Here is a 14,752-nt window from a genome sequence, read left to right as displayed (position 1 = left end):
TTTCCAAAAATGAGGTGACCAGAACTGCACACAGTACTCCAAATGTGGCCTTACCAAGATCCTGTACAGCTGCAACATCACCTCACGACTCTTGAATTCAATCCCTCTGCTAATGAACGCTAATACACCATAGGTCTTCTTACAACCTGAGTGGCAACTTTCAAAGATCTATGAACATAGCCCCCAAGATCCCTCTGCTCCTCCACCTTACTAAGAACCCTACCGTTAACCCTGTATTCCGCATTCTTATTTGTCCTTCCAAAATGGACAACCTCACACTTGACAGGGTTGAACTCCATCTGCCACTCCTCAGCCCAGCTCTGTATCATATCTAAGTCCCTTTGCAGCCAACAACAGCCCTCCTCACTATCCACAACTCCACCAATCTTCGTATCGTCTGCAAATTTACTGACCCACCCATCGACTCCCTCTTCCAAGTCATTAATAAAAATTACAAACAGCAGAGGACCCAGAACAGATCCCTGCGGAACTCCACTTGTAACTGGGCTCCAGGCTGAATATTTACCATCTACCACCACTCTCTGACTTCAACTACTTCGCCAGTTCTCTATCCAACTGGCCAAATTTCCCACTATCCCATGCCTCCTGACTTTCCGCATAAGCCTACCATGGGGAACCTTATCAAATGCCTTACTAAAATCCATGTACACTACGTCCACTGCTCTACCCTCATCCACATGCTTGGTCACCTCCTCAAAGAATTCAATAAGACTTGTAAGGCAAGACCTACCCCTCACAAATCCGTGCTGGCTGTCCCTAATCAAGCAGTGTCTTTCCAGATACTCAAATCCTATCCCTCAGTACCCTTTCCATTATTTTGCTTACCACCGAAGTAAGACTAACTGGCCTGTAATTCCCAGAGTTATCCCTATTCCCTTTTTTGAACAGGGGCACAACATTCGCCACTCTCCAGTCCCCTGGCACCACCCCCATTGACAGTGAAGACAAAAAGATCATTGCCAATGGTCCTGCAATTTCCTCTCTTGCTTCCCACATAATCCTAGGATATATCCCGTCAGGCCCGGGGGACTTGTCTATCCTGAGGTTTTTCAAAATGCCCAACACATCTTCCTTCCTAACAATTATCTCCTCTAGCTTACCAGTCCATTTCATACTCTCCTCTTCAACAATACGGTCCCTCTCATTTGTAAATACTGAAGAAAAGTACTCATTCAAGACCTCTCTTATCTCTTCCGACTCAATACACAGTCTCCCACTACTGTCCTTGATCGGACCTACCCTCGTTCTAGTCATTCTCATGTTTCTCACATACGCATAAACGGCCTTAGGGTTATCCTTGATCCTACCCGTCAAAGATTTTTCATGCCCTCTCTTAGCTCTCCTAATCCCTTTCTTCAGCTCCCTCCTGGCTATCCTGTATCCCTCCAATGCTCTGTCTGAACCTTGTTTCCTCAACCTTATGTAAGCCTCCTCCTTCCTCCTTACAAGACATTCAACCTCCCTCGTCAACCAAGGTTCCCTCACACGACCATCTTTTTCCTGCCTGACAGGTACATACATATCAAGGACACGTCGTATCTGTTCCTTGAAAAAGTTCCACATTTCAACGACATCCTTCCCTGACAGCCTGTGCTCCCAATTTATGCTCCTCAGATCCTGTCTTGCAACATTGTATTTACCCTTCCCCCAATTGTAAAACCTGCCCTGTTGCACGCACCTATCTCTCTCCATAACCAAGGTGAAAGTCACAGAATTGTGGTCACCATCACCAAAATGCTCACCCACTAACAAGCCCATCACTTGTCCCGGTTCGTTACCAAGTTCCAAATCCAATATGGCCTCTCTCCTGATGACTAACAGTCAGGTGATGTTTTCTTGTTAAACCAGGCAGGTTAATTCTGGTTGGTCAAGGCATTACCCTCCTCTTGAACAGGGGTATAAATGTTTTTTTGGTACTTCTTGCAAATTGCCACGATGAGTACAAGACAAACGCTTTGACAAAATTGTGTCTTTATGTAGCAATACTTAAAATTCCATAATTCCTTAATATACAATAATTTAACAGATTCACATGTGATAACGGCATCACTGGCTGTCTGGCATTTATCCCCCATTCCAAGTTGCCCTCACGAAGGCGTTGACAAGCTGCCGCTTGAACCACTCCAGTCCATCTGTTGTATGTAGACCCACAATACCTTTAGGGAGAGAATTTCAGGAAGCTGATGCAATGACAGATAAGAATGGTAAGGTATTTCCAAGTTAGGATGGTGAATGGCTTGGACAGTGTGGTGAAACGGTTAAAAATTATGTCCCAATACATGTGTGAATCTAACCGGAATGGAGGTGTTGCTTAGTCCCGTGTGAATCTTATTACACACCTCCCCGTGTGAATCTTCTTATCTGTATGTAACCAGAATGGAATGTGTTTTTTAGGCTTGCTCTGCTGTTCACATGAATGTTTATATCTGGAAAAGAGTATATCAGCTGGAAAAGTCTCCAGTTCGGTGAGTCTGCTCCGAGGTTACGTTTAACCGCCGAGCGTGGGTTGTTGGCAACCGCTCTACGAGAACTGACGGCTCCCAGTTCCGGTAACATGTAGAGTGAGTATAAGCCAGACCCGGGAGTCTGCTCCGGGGTTACGTTTAACCGCCGAGCGTGGGTTGTTGGCAACCGCTCTACGAGAACTGACGGCTCCCAGTTCCGGTAACATGTAGAGTGAGTATAAGCCAGACCCGTTGTAAGTATGAGACCTGGTTGTGGCGACGCTGCGGGGAATAAAATGCTCATATTCTAGCAGACTCGCCTCTTGGTCGTTTGTTCTGTGTCAGACTACTCTCCTACGAACCTGACCTTGAGAATTTTTTAAAACAGACAGGAACTTGCCAATGATGTTTCCATGTATCCGTTGCCCATTCCTTCGAGACAGAAGTGAACATGGTCTTGGAAGGTGCTATCTAAGGATCTTTGGTGAATTTCTGCAGTGCATCTTGTAAATAGTACAAGCTGTTGCTGAGTGTTGGTGGAGGAGTAACTGGATGTTTGTGGATGAGATGCCATTTCAGCAGGTTGCTGTGTCCTGAATGGTGTCATGTTTGAGTGTTGTTGGAGCTGCATTCATCCAGCCAGGTGGGGGGTATTCCATCACACTCCTGACTTATGCCTTGTAGATGGCAGACAGGCTCTGGGGAGTCAGGGAGTGAGTTATTTGATGCTGTATTCCCAGCATCTGTGATTATGTGGTGAGTCCAGTGAGTTTCTGGTCAATGGTAACCCCAGGATGTCGATAACAGGAGATTCAATGATGGTAACACCAAATGTCATGGTACAGTGATTGGATTGTCTTTTATGGGACATGGTCATTGCCTAGCATGTGTGACTTGAATGTTACTTGCCATTTGTCAGCCCAGGCCTGGACATTATCCAGAACTTGCTGCATTTGAACATGGATTGTTTCAGTAGCTGAGGAGTAACAAATGGTATTGTACATTGTGCAATCATTGGTGAACATCCGTACTTCTAACTTTATGGAGGTACTTTCATTGATGAAGCAGCTGAAGATGGTTGGGCTTAGGACACTACCTTGAGGACATTCTGCAGAGATGTCCTACAGCAGAGCTGATTGACCTCTAACAAGCACAGCCACATTCCTACGTACCAAATATAATTCTAACCAGCAAAGTTTGTCCCATTACCCATCGATTCTAGTTTTGTTAGGGATCCCTAATGTCACGTGCAGTCGAGTGCAGTCTTGATGACAATGGCTATCATTCTCAACTCACCTCTGGAATTCAATGATATTAAGTGTAGGGGAACAGACGGACCTTTTATAGTGCCCATTCAAGTTTAAAGGTAGGAGGACAGATGTATATGATGGTTAAGAACATAATTAAAGGTACTAATCTTTAATCACGAAGGTTAAAAGAAACAAGAAAACATTGGATATATGAAGTGGTCGTGAGAAGAACTTTATGGGGAAGTAAAATCTAGTGGTGTTATTGCCAGACTGCTAACTCAGAGATCCAGCTAATATTTTGGGAACCCAGGTTCAAATCCTGTCATGGCAGATGATGGAATTTGAATTCAATTAAAAAAAGGAAATCTGGAATTAAGAGTCTAACGGAGACCATGGATTCACTGTTGATTGTCAGAAAAACCCATCTGGTTCACAAATGTCTTTTAGGGAAGGAATCTACCATCCTGACTGGGGTCTGGTCTACATGTGACTCCAGACCAGCAGCAATGTGGTTGACTCTTAACTGCTGGGTGATTTGGGATGGGCAATAAATGTTGGCTTGACCAGTGATGCCCTCATCCCCTGAATAAAAAAACTATATAAAACACTAAGTCACATGGAGAGAACTGTGTATGGTTCTGAGCACTACATGACAAGGAGAATGTAATTACACAAGAAAAGATACAAAGGTCTTGTCAGATGTGTATAATCTTAGCTATGAAGAAAGGCTACATTGGCTGGTGTCCTGTTCTTTGGAACAAAGTAGGCTGAGGGGTGATTTAATTAAGGTGCGAAAAATTATGAGGTGCCTAAGTACAGTGGACAGGAAGAACTATATGAGTACTTGTATGGGTAGAGCTGAGAAAGACCAAGGGCAAAAATATTAGTGGGGCTGTATATAAACTCCCATACTGCAATGATAATTTTGGGAAAGACGTTAAACATAAAATTAGAGAGGCATGCAACAAAGAAACATTTGCAATAATGGTTAACTTCAAATCAGCATATAGAGATTAGCAAATCAAATTAGTAAGAATAATTATTCCTGGATCATATACAAGATGGTTTTCTGGACTAATTTGCTGAGGAACCAACTGGAAAACAAGCCATCCTATACTGGGTATCATGTCATTAGAAAGGAGTAGTTGGCAATCGAGCTGTGCAAGGTCTCTTTACGATGAGTGACCATAATATGATAGAATTCATCAAGATAAAGAGTAACATAGCTGATTTAGAGACTTGGATCTGAATCTAAATGAAGGAAATTACAATGGTATGAGGAATGCACTAGCTATGATGAATTGGGGAACATTACTTAAAGGGAAGACAGTGGAGAGGCAACTGCTATGTTCAAAGAGCCCATGGGTGAACCGAAACAATTGCTCATTCCTAGCTGACACAAAAGTAAAATGAGAAAGGTAGCCACACCACAGCTTACAAGGGAAATTGAAGTTAGTATTAGATCCAAGGAGAGGCATACAAATTTATGAGGAAAACAAAGGCTAGAAAAACGGGATTAGTTTAGAATTCAGCAAAGGAGCACCAACGGATGGACTAATCATGGAATAGAATCCCTAGTGTGGAAACAGGCCCTTCAGCCCAACAAGTCCACACTGATCTTCTGAACAGTAACCCATCCAGACCTATACCCCTACCGTATATTTTACCCCTGACTAATGCATCTAACCTACACACCCATGAACACTTTGGGCAATTTAGCATGGCCAATTAAAGTAACCTGCACATCTTTTGGATTGTGGGGGGAAACCGGAGCACCCAGAGGAAACCCACACAGACACGGGGAGAATGTACAAACTCTACAGACAGTCACAGAGGCTGGATTCGAGCACAGTTCCTGCCTCTGTGAGGCAGCAGTGCTAACCACTGAGCCACCGTGCTGCCCTTAAGAAAGGGAGAATAGAGTAAGCCAGACTGCAGGGAACATTTTTAAAAAGTGTCTACAGATGTGTGAACACAAAAGAAGATAGTGAAGACAAATGTAGGTTCCTTACAGTCAGAAACAAGGGAATTATAATGGGGAACAAAGAAATGGCTAACTAAATATATACTTTGGTTATGTTCACAAATGAGGACACAAATAACGTATCAGAAATATTGGGGGACACCGGGTTCAGTGAAAGAAATCAGTATTAGTAGGGAAACAGCATTGGAGAAATTGAGGAGACTGAAGGCTGAAAAATCTCCAGGCTATACCCTGGTAAGTTGTACCCCGGGGTACTTAAGGAAGACGCCCTGGAGATAGCAGAAGCGTTGGTGGCCATCTTTCAAGATTTTACAGATTCTGGGACAGTTCCTTCAAATTGGAAGATAGCTAATGTAATCCCTCTACTTCCAGTGAGAAAACTGGAAATTGTAGACCAAATCAGCCTGCTGTAAAGAGTGGGAAAAATGCTTAAGTCCACTAGAAAAGATTTCTCAACGTTTGGAAAAGTGACAGACAGAAAGGGAAATCATGCTTGACAAATCTACTGGAATTTCATGAAGATGTAACTAGTAGAGTTGATGAGGGGGGGGGGGGGGTCAGTGGATGTGGTCTATTTGGACTTTCAGAAGGCTTTTGACAAAATCTCAGAGTAGCACACAAAATTAAAGGGATTGGGGTGCTGTACGATGATGGGTAAAAAGATTGGTTGGCAGACAGGAAACAAAACAGAAATAATAGGTATTTTTCCAAATAGCAGGCAGTGGCTAGTGTGGTACAGCAGGAATCAGTCTAATGATCCCAGCTTTTCACAATATATATTAATGATTTGGTTCATTGAACTATTATCTCCAGGTGACACAAAGCTGGGTGTGAGAGAGAGCAGGATGCAGAGACACTTTAGTATGGTTTGGACAAGCTGAGAGAGTGAGCAAATGCAGAGCAGATGCAGTATAATGTGGATAAATGAAACACATTTGGAAGCAAAAGCAGGAAGGCAGATTATTAGTTAAATGGCTACAAATTGAAAGAGGGGAAATGTGCAATGAAGCCTGGGTGTCCAAGTAACCTGGTGCTAAACGTAGGTTGGAGTTGCACCGGATGGTGAAGGCAGAAAATAGTACGTTGGTCTTCATAGTGAGAGGATTCAAGAACAGGAACAGTGACATCTTGCTGCCATTTTACAGGATGGCTTGGCAAGAACACACCTAAAATAGTGAGTGCAGTTTTGATCTCCTTATCTGAGAATGGAAGTCCTTGCTCAAGAAGTAGGGCAGCAAAAGTTTACCAAACAGATAGCAGGATGGGCATATGTGGAGAGGTTGAATCTGTTATTAAATTCACTGGAGCTCAGAAGAATGGGGTAGGGGGAGGAATGTCATAGAAACCTATAAAATTCTGAAAGAGCAACAGAGGGAATATGCAGGAAGAATGTTCCCGATGATGGGGGGATTCCAGAACCAAGGATCAGAGAATAAGGGTACTAGGAAAAGCATTTAGGACTGAGATGAGAAGTTCCTCCACCCAGAGAAAGTAGTGAGCAAAAGGATTCGAGGTCAAAAGATCATATATTTTCAAGGAGGAGTTGGCTATAACAATTATGGCTAAAGGAATTAAAGTTTATAGCAGGAACAGGCTATTGAGTTGAATGATCAACCACAATCATATTGAATAGCGGAGCAGGGTCAACATTCTTGCTTACATTTAAGTCACTTGGTTATCCACCCGAAATGCTTCCACCTACAAGGCTATAGGCCTGACCTAAAAAATGGGATTAGGCCAGATAGTTTTTCTTTAGTTAGAACAGGTGCACTAGACCAAATGTCTATCTTCTGTGTTCCATATTTTTGTGCTTTTACGTCAAAGACTGTAAAACCACACAAACAAGTTCATACCTACCATGTGGTGTAATAATTTGTGCAGGTTTGATGGGAGATTTTACATTCCAGATAGTAAGGCTACCATCTGAATGGCTGCAAACAAACTGTTTTCCTTCATGATGCCAAGCCACGGAATGAATAGCCTGCAAAATAGAAAGTTTGTATGACAAGTGCTGCAATACTATTACTAAGAATTTATCCTGATAATGACCATAATTATCAGCACCAAAGTTCACATTAGCTTGGCTCAAAATGGAATACTGAAGAACAATTAAATGCTAACAATATAAACGTTAGAGTCTTCAATACCATAAGCCGATAGAACAACAGGTAAACAGCTGGGAACAGAAAAACCATCTTCCTTAGTACACCTCCTTTGTTTCATCCCATTTTCAAATCTCCATCATTTGACCTAATAATTTTAGCACTTTAAGCAACTTCACATTCCCTTAGCCCTGCCATTGACAGATGTGCCGTCAGCAATCTAAATCAATTTGTCCCTCTTCTCCTTATGAAATGCCTGCAACAGTAAAATCATATCAAATTTAATCTCGGGGACTGACCCTCAAATCTGTGTTTAGCAGTGTTGTGATAGCCCAACATGACATCATTTGTTTACAAATGTAGTCTACATGAAGTACAATGAAAAACTAATTTGTTCATACATCATAATGGCCTGTCCTTTTACAGTAAAATGCACTGAAAAAAAAAGATAGCTCTGGGTCGGCTCAGTAATCTTGTTCTGCTCACTGTGCTGCCTTTAGAATAGTGTGAAACAGACTGCCATTTTATTAAGACAGTCAAAATGCATTTAGCTCATTTTTGTGTTGAAATGAGAACTCAGGGAGGAACTTTTCCCCTTTTGCAGCTTCAGCTAAGGAAATAGTCTGGGCATTCAAACATTTTAGGATCATTAGGGCGAAGACCTTCCTTTTATTCTTTTGATATTAATCTTGTCCACTTGCTTGATTCACATCTCAAAACTTCAGGAGGCCTTCCAAGCAATCTGGTATGCCTCATGTTGTGTGGATAGTGTCTTAACATTCACAAAGCAATCTTAGCTTCTTGGACTTTAACACACAAAACAGCAGCTTTTTGCTGGTCATTCATGTTAGCACAGACCAAAACATGTAACATTCCATCTTTACACATTGCAGATAGGCAAAAGACAGTAAAACAGTCCGATTTCATCCATGGTGCTTAATCATTCAGGATATGGGCAAGACCATTTTGTAGGTATTGCTGCAGGCTTGCCCTGTAATTTCACACTCTAGCATAGACTAATTCTGGTCCAATTGGTTGGTATGTTCATATGAAAAGTATGCCCAAGTTTGGTTAACCTAGAGTCAGCAGTTCAAAACTTCAGTTTAGCACGAGTATCCTTCTACTGGATTTCTTAATTTGCCAAGAGGAATGGCCAGAAGTTTTGCAATAACTAGAGTGTTGGATTATCCCAGTTTGATGTTTCACAATTGCAGTGTGTGTCAATAAGGCTATGCAAACACAGGTTATTGTGTAGAGGTACATATGAACCAACATATGAACAGGGAACAACAGTACAGACTGGAGCACTGGAAAAGCACAGCAGGTCAAGCAGCATCCGAGGAGCAGGAGAATCGACATTTCGGGCGAGAGCCCTTCATGGATTGAGGTTTGTGAGCAGAGGGGATGCAGAGATAAATGGGAGTGCGGTGGGGCTGGGTGACAAGGTAGCTTAGAGTGTGATAGGTAGATGGAGGTGGGAGTAATGGTGATAGGTTGGAGAGGAGAGTGGGAACGAAGATGGACAGGTAGGACAGGTCATGAGGGCGGTGCCGAGTTCGAAGATTGGAACTGGGATAAGGTGGAGGGGGGGGGGGGGGGGGGGGGTGGGGGTGATTGGGGGTGGAAAAAGAGGGGAAAATGAGGAGACTGGTGAAATCCACATCGATGCCATGTGATTGGTGAAACCCACACCAATTGCAAGGCATCAAAGTGAATTTCACCAGTTTCCTCATTTCCCCTCCCCCCACCTTATCCCAATTCTAACTTGGCACCACCCTCATGACCTGTCCTACCTGTCCATCTTCGTTCCCACACTCCTCTCTGACTCATCACCATTACCCCCACCTCAGTCTACCTATCGCATTCTCAGTTACCTTCCTCCCAGTTCACAAGCCTCATTCCTGATGAAGGGCTCTTCTCCTGCTCCTCAGATGCTGCCTGACCTGCTGTGCTTTTCCAGCACCACACTCGACTCTGATCTCCAATACATGCAGTCCTCACTTTCTCCAAGGAAGAATAGACCAATCAGCCCTTCGAGCCTACTCCACGATTCAATAAGACTAGTGTTGATATGATTTTATCAATTCTATATCGCTGCATATCCCAATAATCTTCCAGCCTCTTGGTACTGAAGGACCGAAACACCGTCTGCCTTAAAAATATTTAAAGATTCTACATCCATAGCTTTTTTGAGGAATTCCATAGTCTCACATTCCTAAGGAGAAATGCTTTCTCATCTATATCGTAAATGGCTGACTTTTTTTTTAAATATGACCCCCTATTTCTAGATTCTCCCACATGAGGGAACATCTTTTTGACATTCATTCAGTCAACTCAGGATCTTACAAGTTTCAATTAAGTTAGCTCTCACTCTTCTGAACTCCAGGCATACAGGGAAAGTCTGTCTAGCTTTCCCAAGGCAATCCGCTCATTCGAGGTTATTTGTCTAGTAAACCTTATGAACTGCTTCTGATGCATCAACATTATTCCATAAGTACAATGACCAGTACCACACACAGAACTCCAAATGCAGTTTCACCAATGCATGTATAATTGACACATAACCTCCCTACTCTTGCATTCAATTCCCCCATAATAGACCTTAATATTCAATTATCTTTCCTGGTTATTTGCTGTACCTGCATATTAACCAGCTGTGATTCATGCATTTGACACTCAGATCCTCTCACTATTCAGATATATAAATGCGTAATCTTTCAGTCAAAAATGAACAATTTTACACTTTGCCACATTTTACTTCCATTGTACTTCATTTGCCAGTAGGTTTGTAGACTCATAGCTTCTTCAAAAATCACTTCCCTTCGTACCTTGGCATCATCAACAAATTACTTCAGTCCCTTCAACAAAATCATTTATATGAACTGTAAAGAGTTGAAGCTTAAGCATCAACCCTTGAGATACATCACTTGAGATATCCAACTAGATTGAAAAAGACTCATTTATTCCTCTCCACTTCCTGTTACCCAGCCAATCATCATTCCACGCAAATATATTATTCCATGCACTCTGAGCTTTTTTATTTCTACGATATCCTTTGATATGGCACCTTATCAAATGCCTTATAGATATCCAAGTATAATACCAGTTCTCCTTTATCTATAGCACAAGTTACCTCTTCAAAGAACTCCAAATCAGTTATGATGTGAAGGAGCCTGTGTTGGACCAGGGTGGACAAAGTTAAAAAGCACACAACACCTAAAGAGCAGCGCTCTGAAAGCTGGTACTCTCAAATAAACCTGCTGGACTATAATCTGGTGTTGTGTGATTTTTTTTTTAAACTTTGTCCAAATTAGTTGGAACATGACAAAACAATGTTATCTCTACCTGATTATCCTGAACTTCTCTAAATGTCTTCAATAATAAGACAAGTAGCAAGTAGTTTCCTGCTTTCTGCCTCTCTCCCTTTTTGAACGTCAGAGTTATATTAGCTATTTTCCAATCTAAAGGCATATTCCCTGAATCAAATTAGTTTTGTTAAATTAAAACCAAAGCATCAACCATAAAGACTATTTTAAAAAAAAAAAGACACTTGGATAAAATCCACCAGGACCTGGACTTGATTGGGGGGGGGGGGGGGGGGGAGAGACTTGTCAACTCAGATACAAAATTTAGTCGGATGCACTTCCCCGATTATTGTCTCGAGTTGCCCCTTCCCAAACAATTACTGGTTTGTAGCTATTTCCAGGATTCTACCATAGAGTCAGAGATCTATAGCAAAGAGAAAGGTCCTTTGGCCTACCATGTCTGCGCCAGTCAAAAACAAGCACCAAACGACTCGAATCCCATTTTCCAGCACCTGGCCCAAAGCCTTGAATTCCTTGGTTTGGCTGCTCACATTTTGGTAAGTACATGCAATTCTGGTTTCCCCCCTGTTGGAAGGCCATAGGACATTGGCCTAATTCTTGCTCCTTTCAGCCAATCGAGTCTGCTCCACCATTAATTTATGGCTTCTAAGTTTTTCAACCCCATTCTCCCAGAGACCCTTGGTACCCAAGAACCCATCTATCACAGTCTTAAATATACTCAATGACCTGGCCTCCACAGTCTTCTGTGGCAATGAATTCCACAGGTTCACCACTCTGAAGAAATTTTTCCTTATTTCCATTAAAAAAAGGTCTTTTACTCAAAGGCTGTGCCCTTGAGTCCTAGCCTCACCTACTAATGGAGGCATCTTTCCAACATCTAATCTGTCCAGGTCATTCAGTATTCTAAGTTTCAGTTAGATCCCTCCTCATCCTTCTAAACTCGACTGAGTATCAAACCAGAGTCTTTAAAAATTCCTCATATGTAAAATTTTTCATTCCTGGGACCATTCACCTCATCTGAACATGCTCCAGGGCCAGTACATCCCTCCTGGAGATACGGGGCCCAAAACTGCACACAATACTCCAAATGTGGTCTGACCAGAGCTTTATAGAGCCTCAGAAGTACATACCTGTTTTTTTTTTAATATTTAGTCCTCTCAAAATAAATGCCACCAGTGCATTTGCCTTCCTAACTACTGACTCAACCCGTAAGTTTACCATGAGAGAATTCTGGACTAGAGCTCTCAAGTCTATCTGCACTTCAGAAAGGATGTTGTGAAACTTGAAAGGGCTCAGAAAAGATTTACAAAGCTGTTGCCAGGGGTGGAGTATTTGAGTTATAGGGAGAGGCTGAATAGGCTGGGGCTATTTCCCCTTAGCTTCAGAGGCTGAGGGGGGACCTTAGAGCTTTATAAAATTATGAGAGGAATGGATAGGGTGAATATTCAAGTTCTTTTCCCTGGGGTGGAGAGTCCAGAACTAGAGGGCATTGATTTAATGGGAGAGGGGAAAGATATAAAAGAAACCTAAGGAGCAATGTTTTCATGCAGAGGATGTGTGGGGAATGAATTGCCAAAGGAAGTGGAGGAGGCTGGTACAATTACTACATTCAACAGGCATCTAGATGGGTATATGAGTAGGAAGGGCTTAGAAGGATATATGAGCCAAATGGGACTAGATTAGTTTAGGATGTCTGGTTGGCATGTACAAGTTGGACTGAGGGGTCTGTTTCTACGCTGCACATCTCTTGGACTCTAAATATTTAAAATGTTTTGAGAGTTTCTGCCTCTACCACCCTTACAGGCAATGAATTACAGATCTCCACCACCCATGTTAAAAAGATTTTTCCTTATATCTCCCTTGAAATTTGTGCCCCTTACCATATGCCCCCAGTCAATGATCCCTCCATCAAAGAGGGAAGTTTCTTCCTGTCAATTTTATACATCTCAATTCCCTCTCAGGAAAATAAACCCCAGTCTGGTCAATTTCTCTTCATAACTGAAACTGTCCAACCCAGATGTTCTGGTTAATCTCCTCTGCATCCTATAACTTGGAATCCAGAACTGCACACAATATTCTAGCTCTGGCCTAACCAAAGTTTTATACAATTCCAGCATAAACTCCCTGTTCTAAACTTTATGCCTCTTCATGTCCTCCATAAAATCTGGATCCTCTTCAGTGAAGACTGACGAAATATCTATTCCAATTTTCTGTCATCTTTTATCCTCAATTATTAATTCCCCAGATTCATTTTCCAGAGGACCACAGAGTCATAGAAATGTACAGCATGTAAACAGACCCTTCAGTTTAAATCATCCATGCCAACGAAATATCCTAAATTCATCTAGATCCTTCTGTCAGCATGTGGCCCATATCCCTCTAAACCCTCCATTCATATACCTATCCAGATGCCTGTTAAATATTGTGATTATACCAGCCTCCACCACGTTCCCCTGGCATCCAAACAAGCACCTCCCTTTGTGAAAAAGTTGCCCCATTAGGTCCCTTTTAAATTTTTTCCCTCTCACCATAAACTTATGCCCTCTAGTTCTGGACTCCCCCACTCCAGGGAAAAGACCTTGTCTATTTACCCTATCCATTATCCTCTATCAGGTCATTCCTCAGCCTCTGATATTTTAGGGAGAATAGCCCCAGCCTATTCAGCCTCTCCCTATAGTTCAAGCACTCCAGCCCTGGCAACATCCTTGTAAATCTTTCTGACCCCTTTCAAGTTTCACAACATCCTTCCAATAGGAAGACCAGAATTGCACACAGTACTAACCAATGTCCCATACAAACGCAACATGACCTCCAACTCCTATATTCAATGCACTGACCAATAAAGACAAGCATACCAAATGCTGCCTTCACTATCTGGCCTGCGACTCCACTTTCAAGGAACTATGAACCTGCACTCCAAGGTGTCTTTGTTCAGCAACACTCCCTAGGACCTTACCATTTAGTGTATAAGTCCTTCCTTGATTCACCTTTTCAAATGCAGCACCACATATTTATCTAAATTAAACTGCATCTGCCACTCCTTGGCCTTGGCCCATCTGATCAAGATCCCGTTGTACTCTGGAGGTAACCACCTTCACTGTCCATTACACTTCCAATTTTGATGTCACCTGCAAACTTACTAACTACACCTCCCATGTTTACATCCAAATTATTTATATAAATGATGAAAAAAAAGTGGACCAGCACCGATCCCTGTGGTCACAGGCCACCAGTGTGAAAAACAATCCCCACCTTTGAGCCAGTTATGTATCCAAATGACTACTCCTCCCAGTGTTCCATGTCATCTAATCTTGCTAGCCAGTCTAGCATGAGGAATCTTGTCGAACGCTTTACTGAAATCCATATTGATTATGCCCACTATTCTGCCCACATCAATCCTTTTTATTATTTCAAAAAATTCAATCAGGTTAGCGAGACACTATTTCCCACACACAGTCCTTAGCTTTCCAAATTCACGTAACTCTTAAATATCTGAACATTATATCTATTTGTATACTTTTGACTAACTTTCTCTCACACTTCAATTTTTCCCTCATTATTCACTTCTGCGTAGTTCTTGGCTATATTTTATTCCATCAAATCTTCTGATCTACCACCTACCTTT

General features: G+C 42.2%; 1 protein-coding gene across 7 annotated transcripts in view; it reads right to left on the bottom strand.

Moving 5' to 3' along the window:
* Positions 1-14,752, bottom strand: part of stxbp5a (syntaxin binding protein 5a (tomosyn)) — a 243,691-nt gene that overhangs the window by 111,725 nt on the left and 117,214 nt on the right. For all 7 annotated transcript variants that reach the window (XM_043696459.2, XM_043696460.2, XM_043696462.2 and 4 more), the window contains exon 8: positions 7,557-7,680. In XM_043696459.2, the coding sequence (XP_043552394.1) occupies positions 7,557-7,680 (124 nt within the window). The remainder of the gene's footprint in view (positions 1-7,556; positions 7,681-14,752) is intronic.

Source organism: Chiloscyllium plagiosum, unplaced genomic scaffold (genome assembly GCF_037043375.1).
Source record: "Chiloscyllium plagiosum isolate Xiang-an unplaced genomic scaffold, Cpla_swu_hap1 HiC_scaffold_10, whole genome shotgun sequence".
Classification (NCBI taxonomy): Eukaryota; Metazoa; Chordata; class Chondrichthyes; order Orectolobiformes; family Hemiscylliidae; genus Chiloscyllium; species Chiloscyllium plagiosum.
This window is presented reverse-complemented; position numbering and strand designations above follow the sequence as displayed.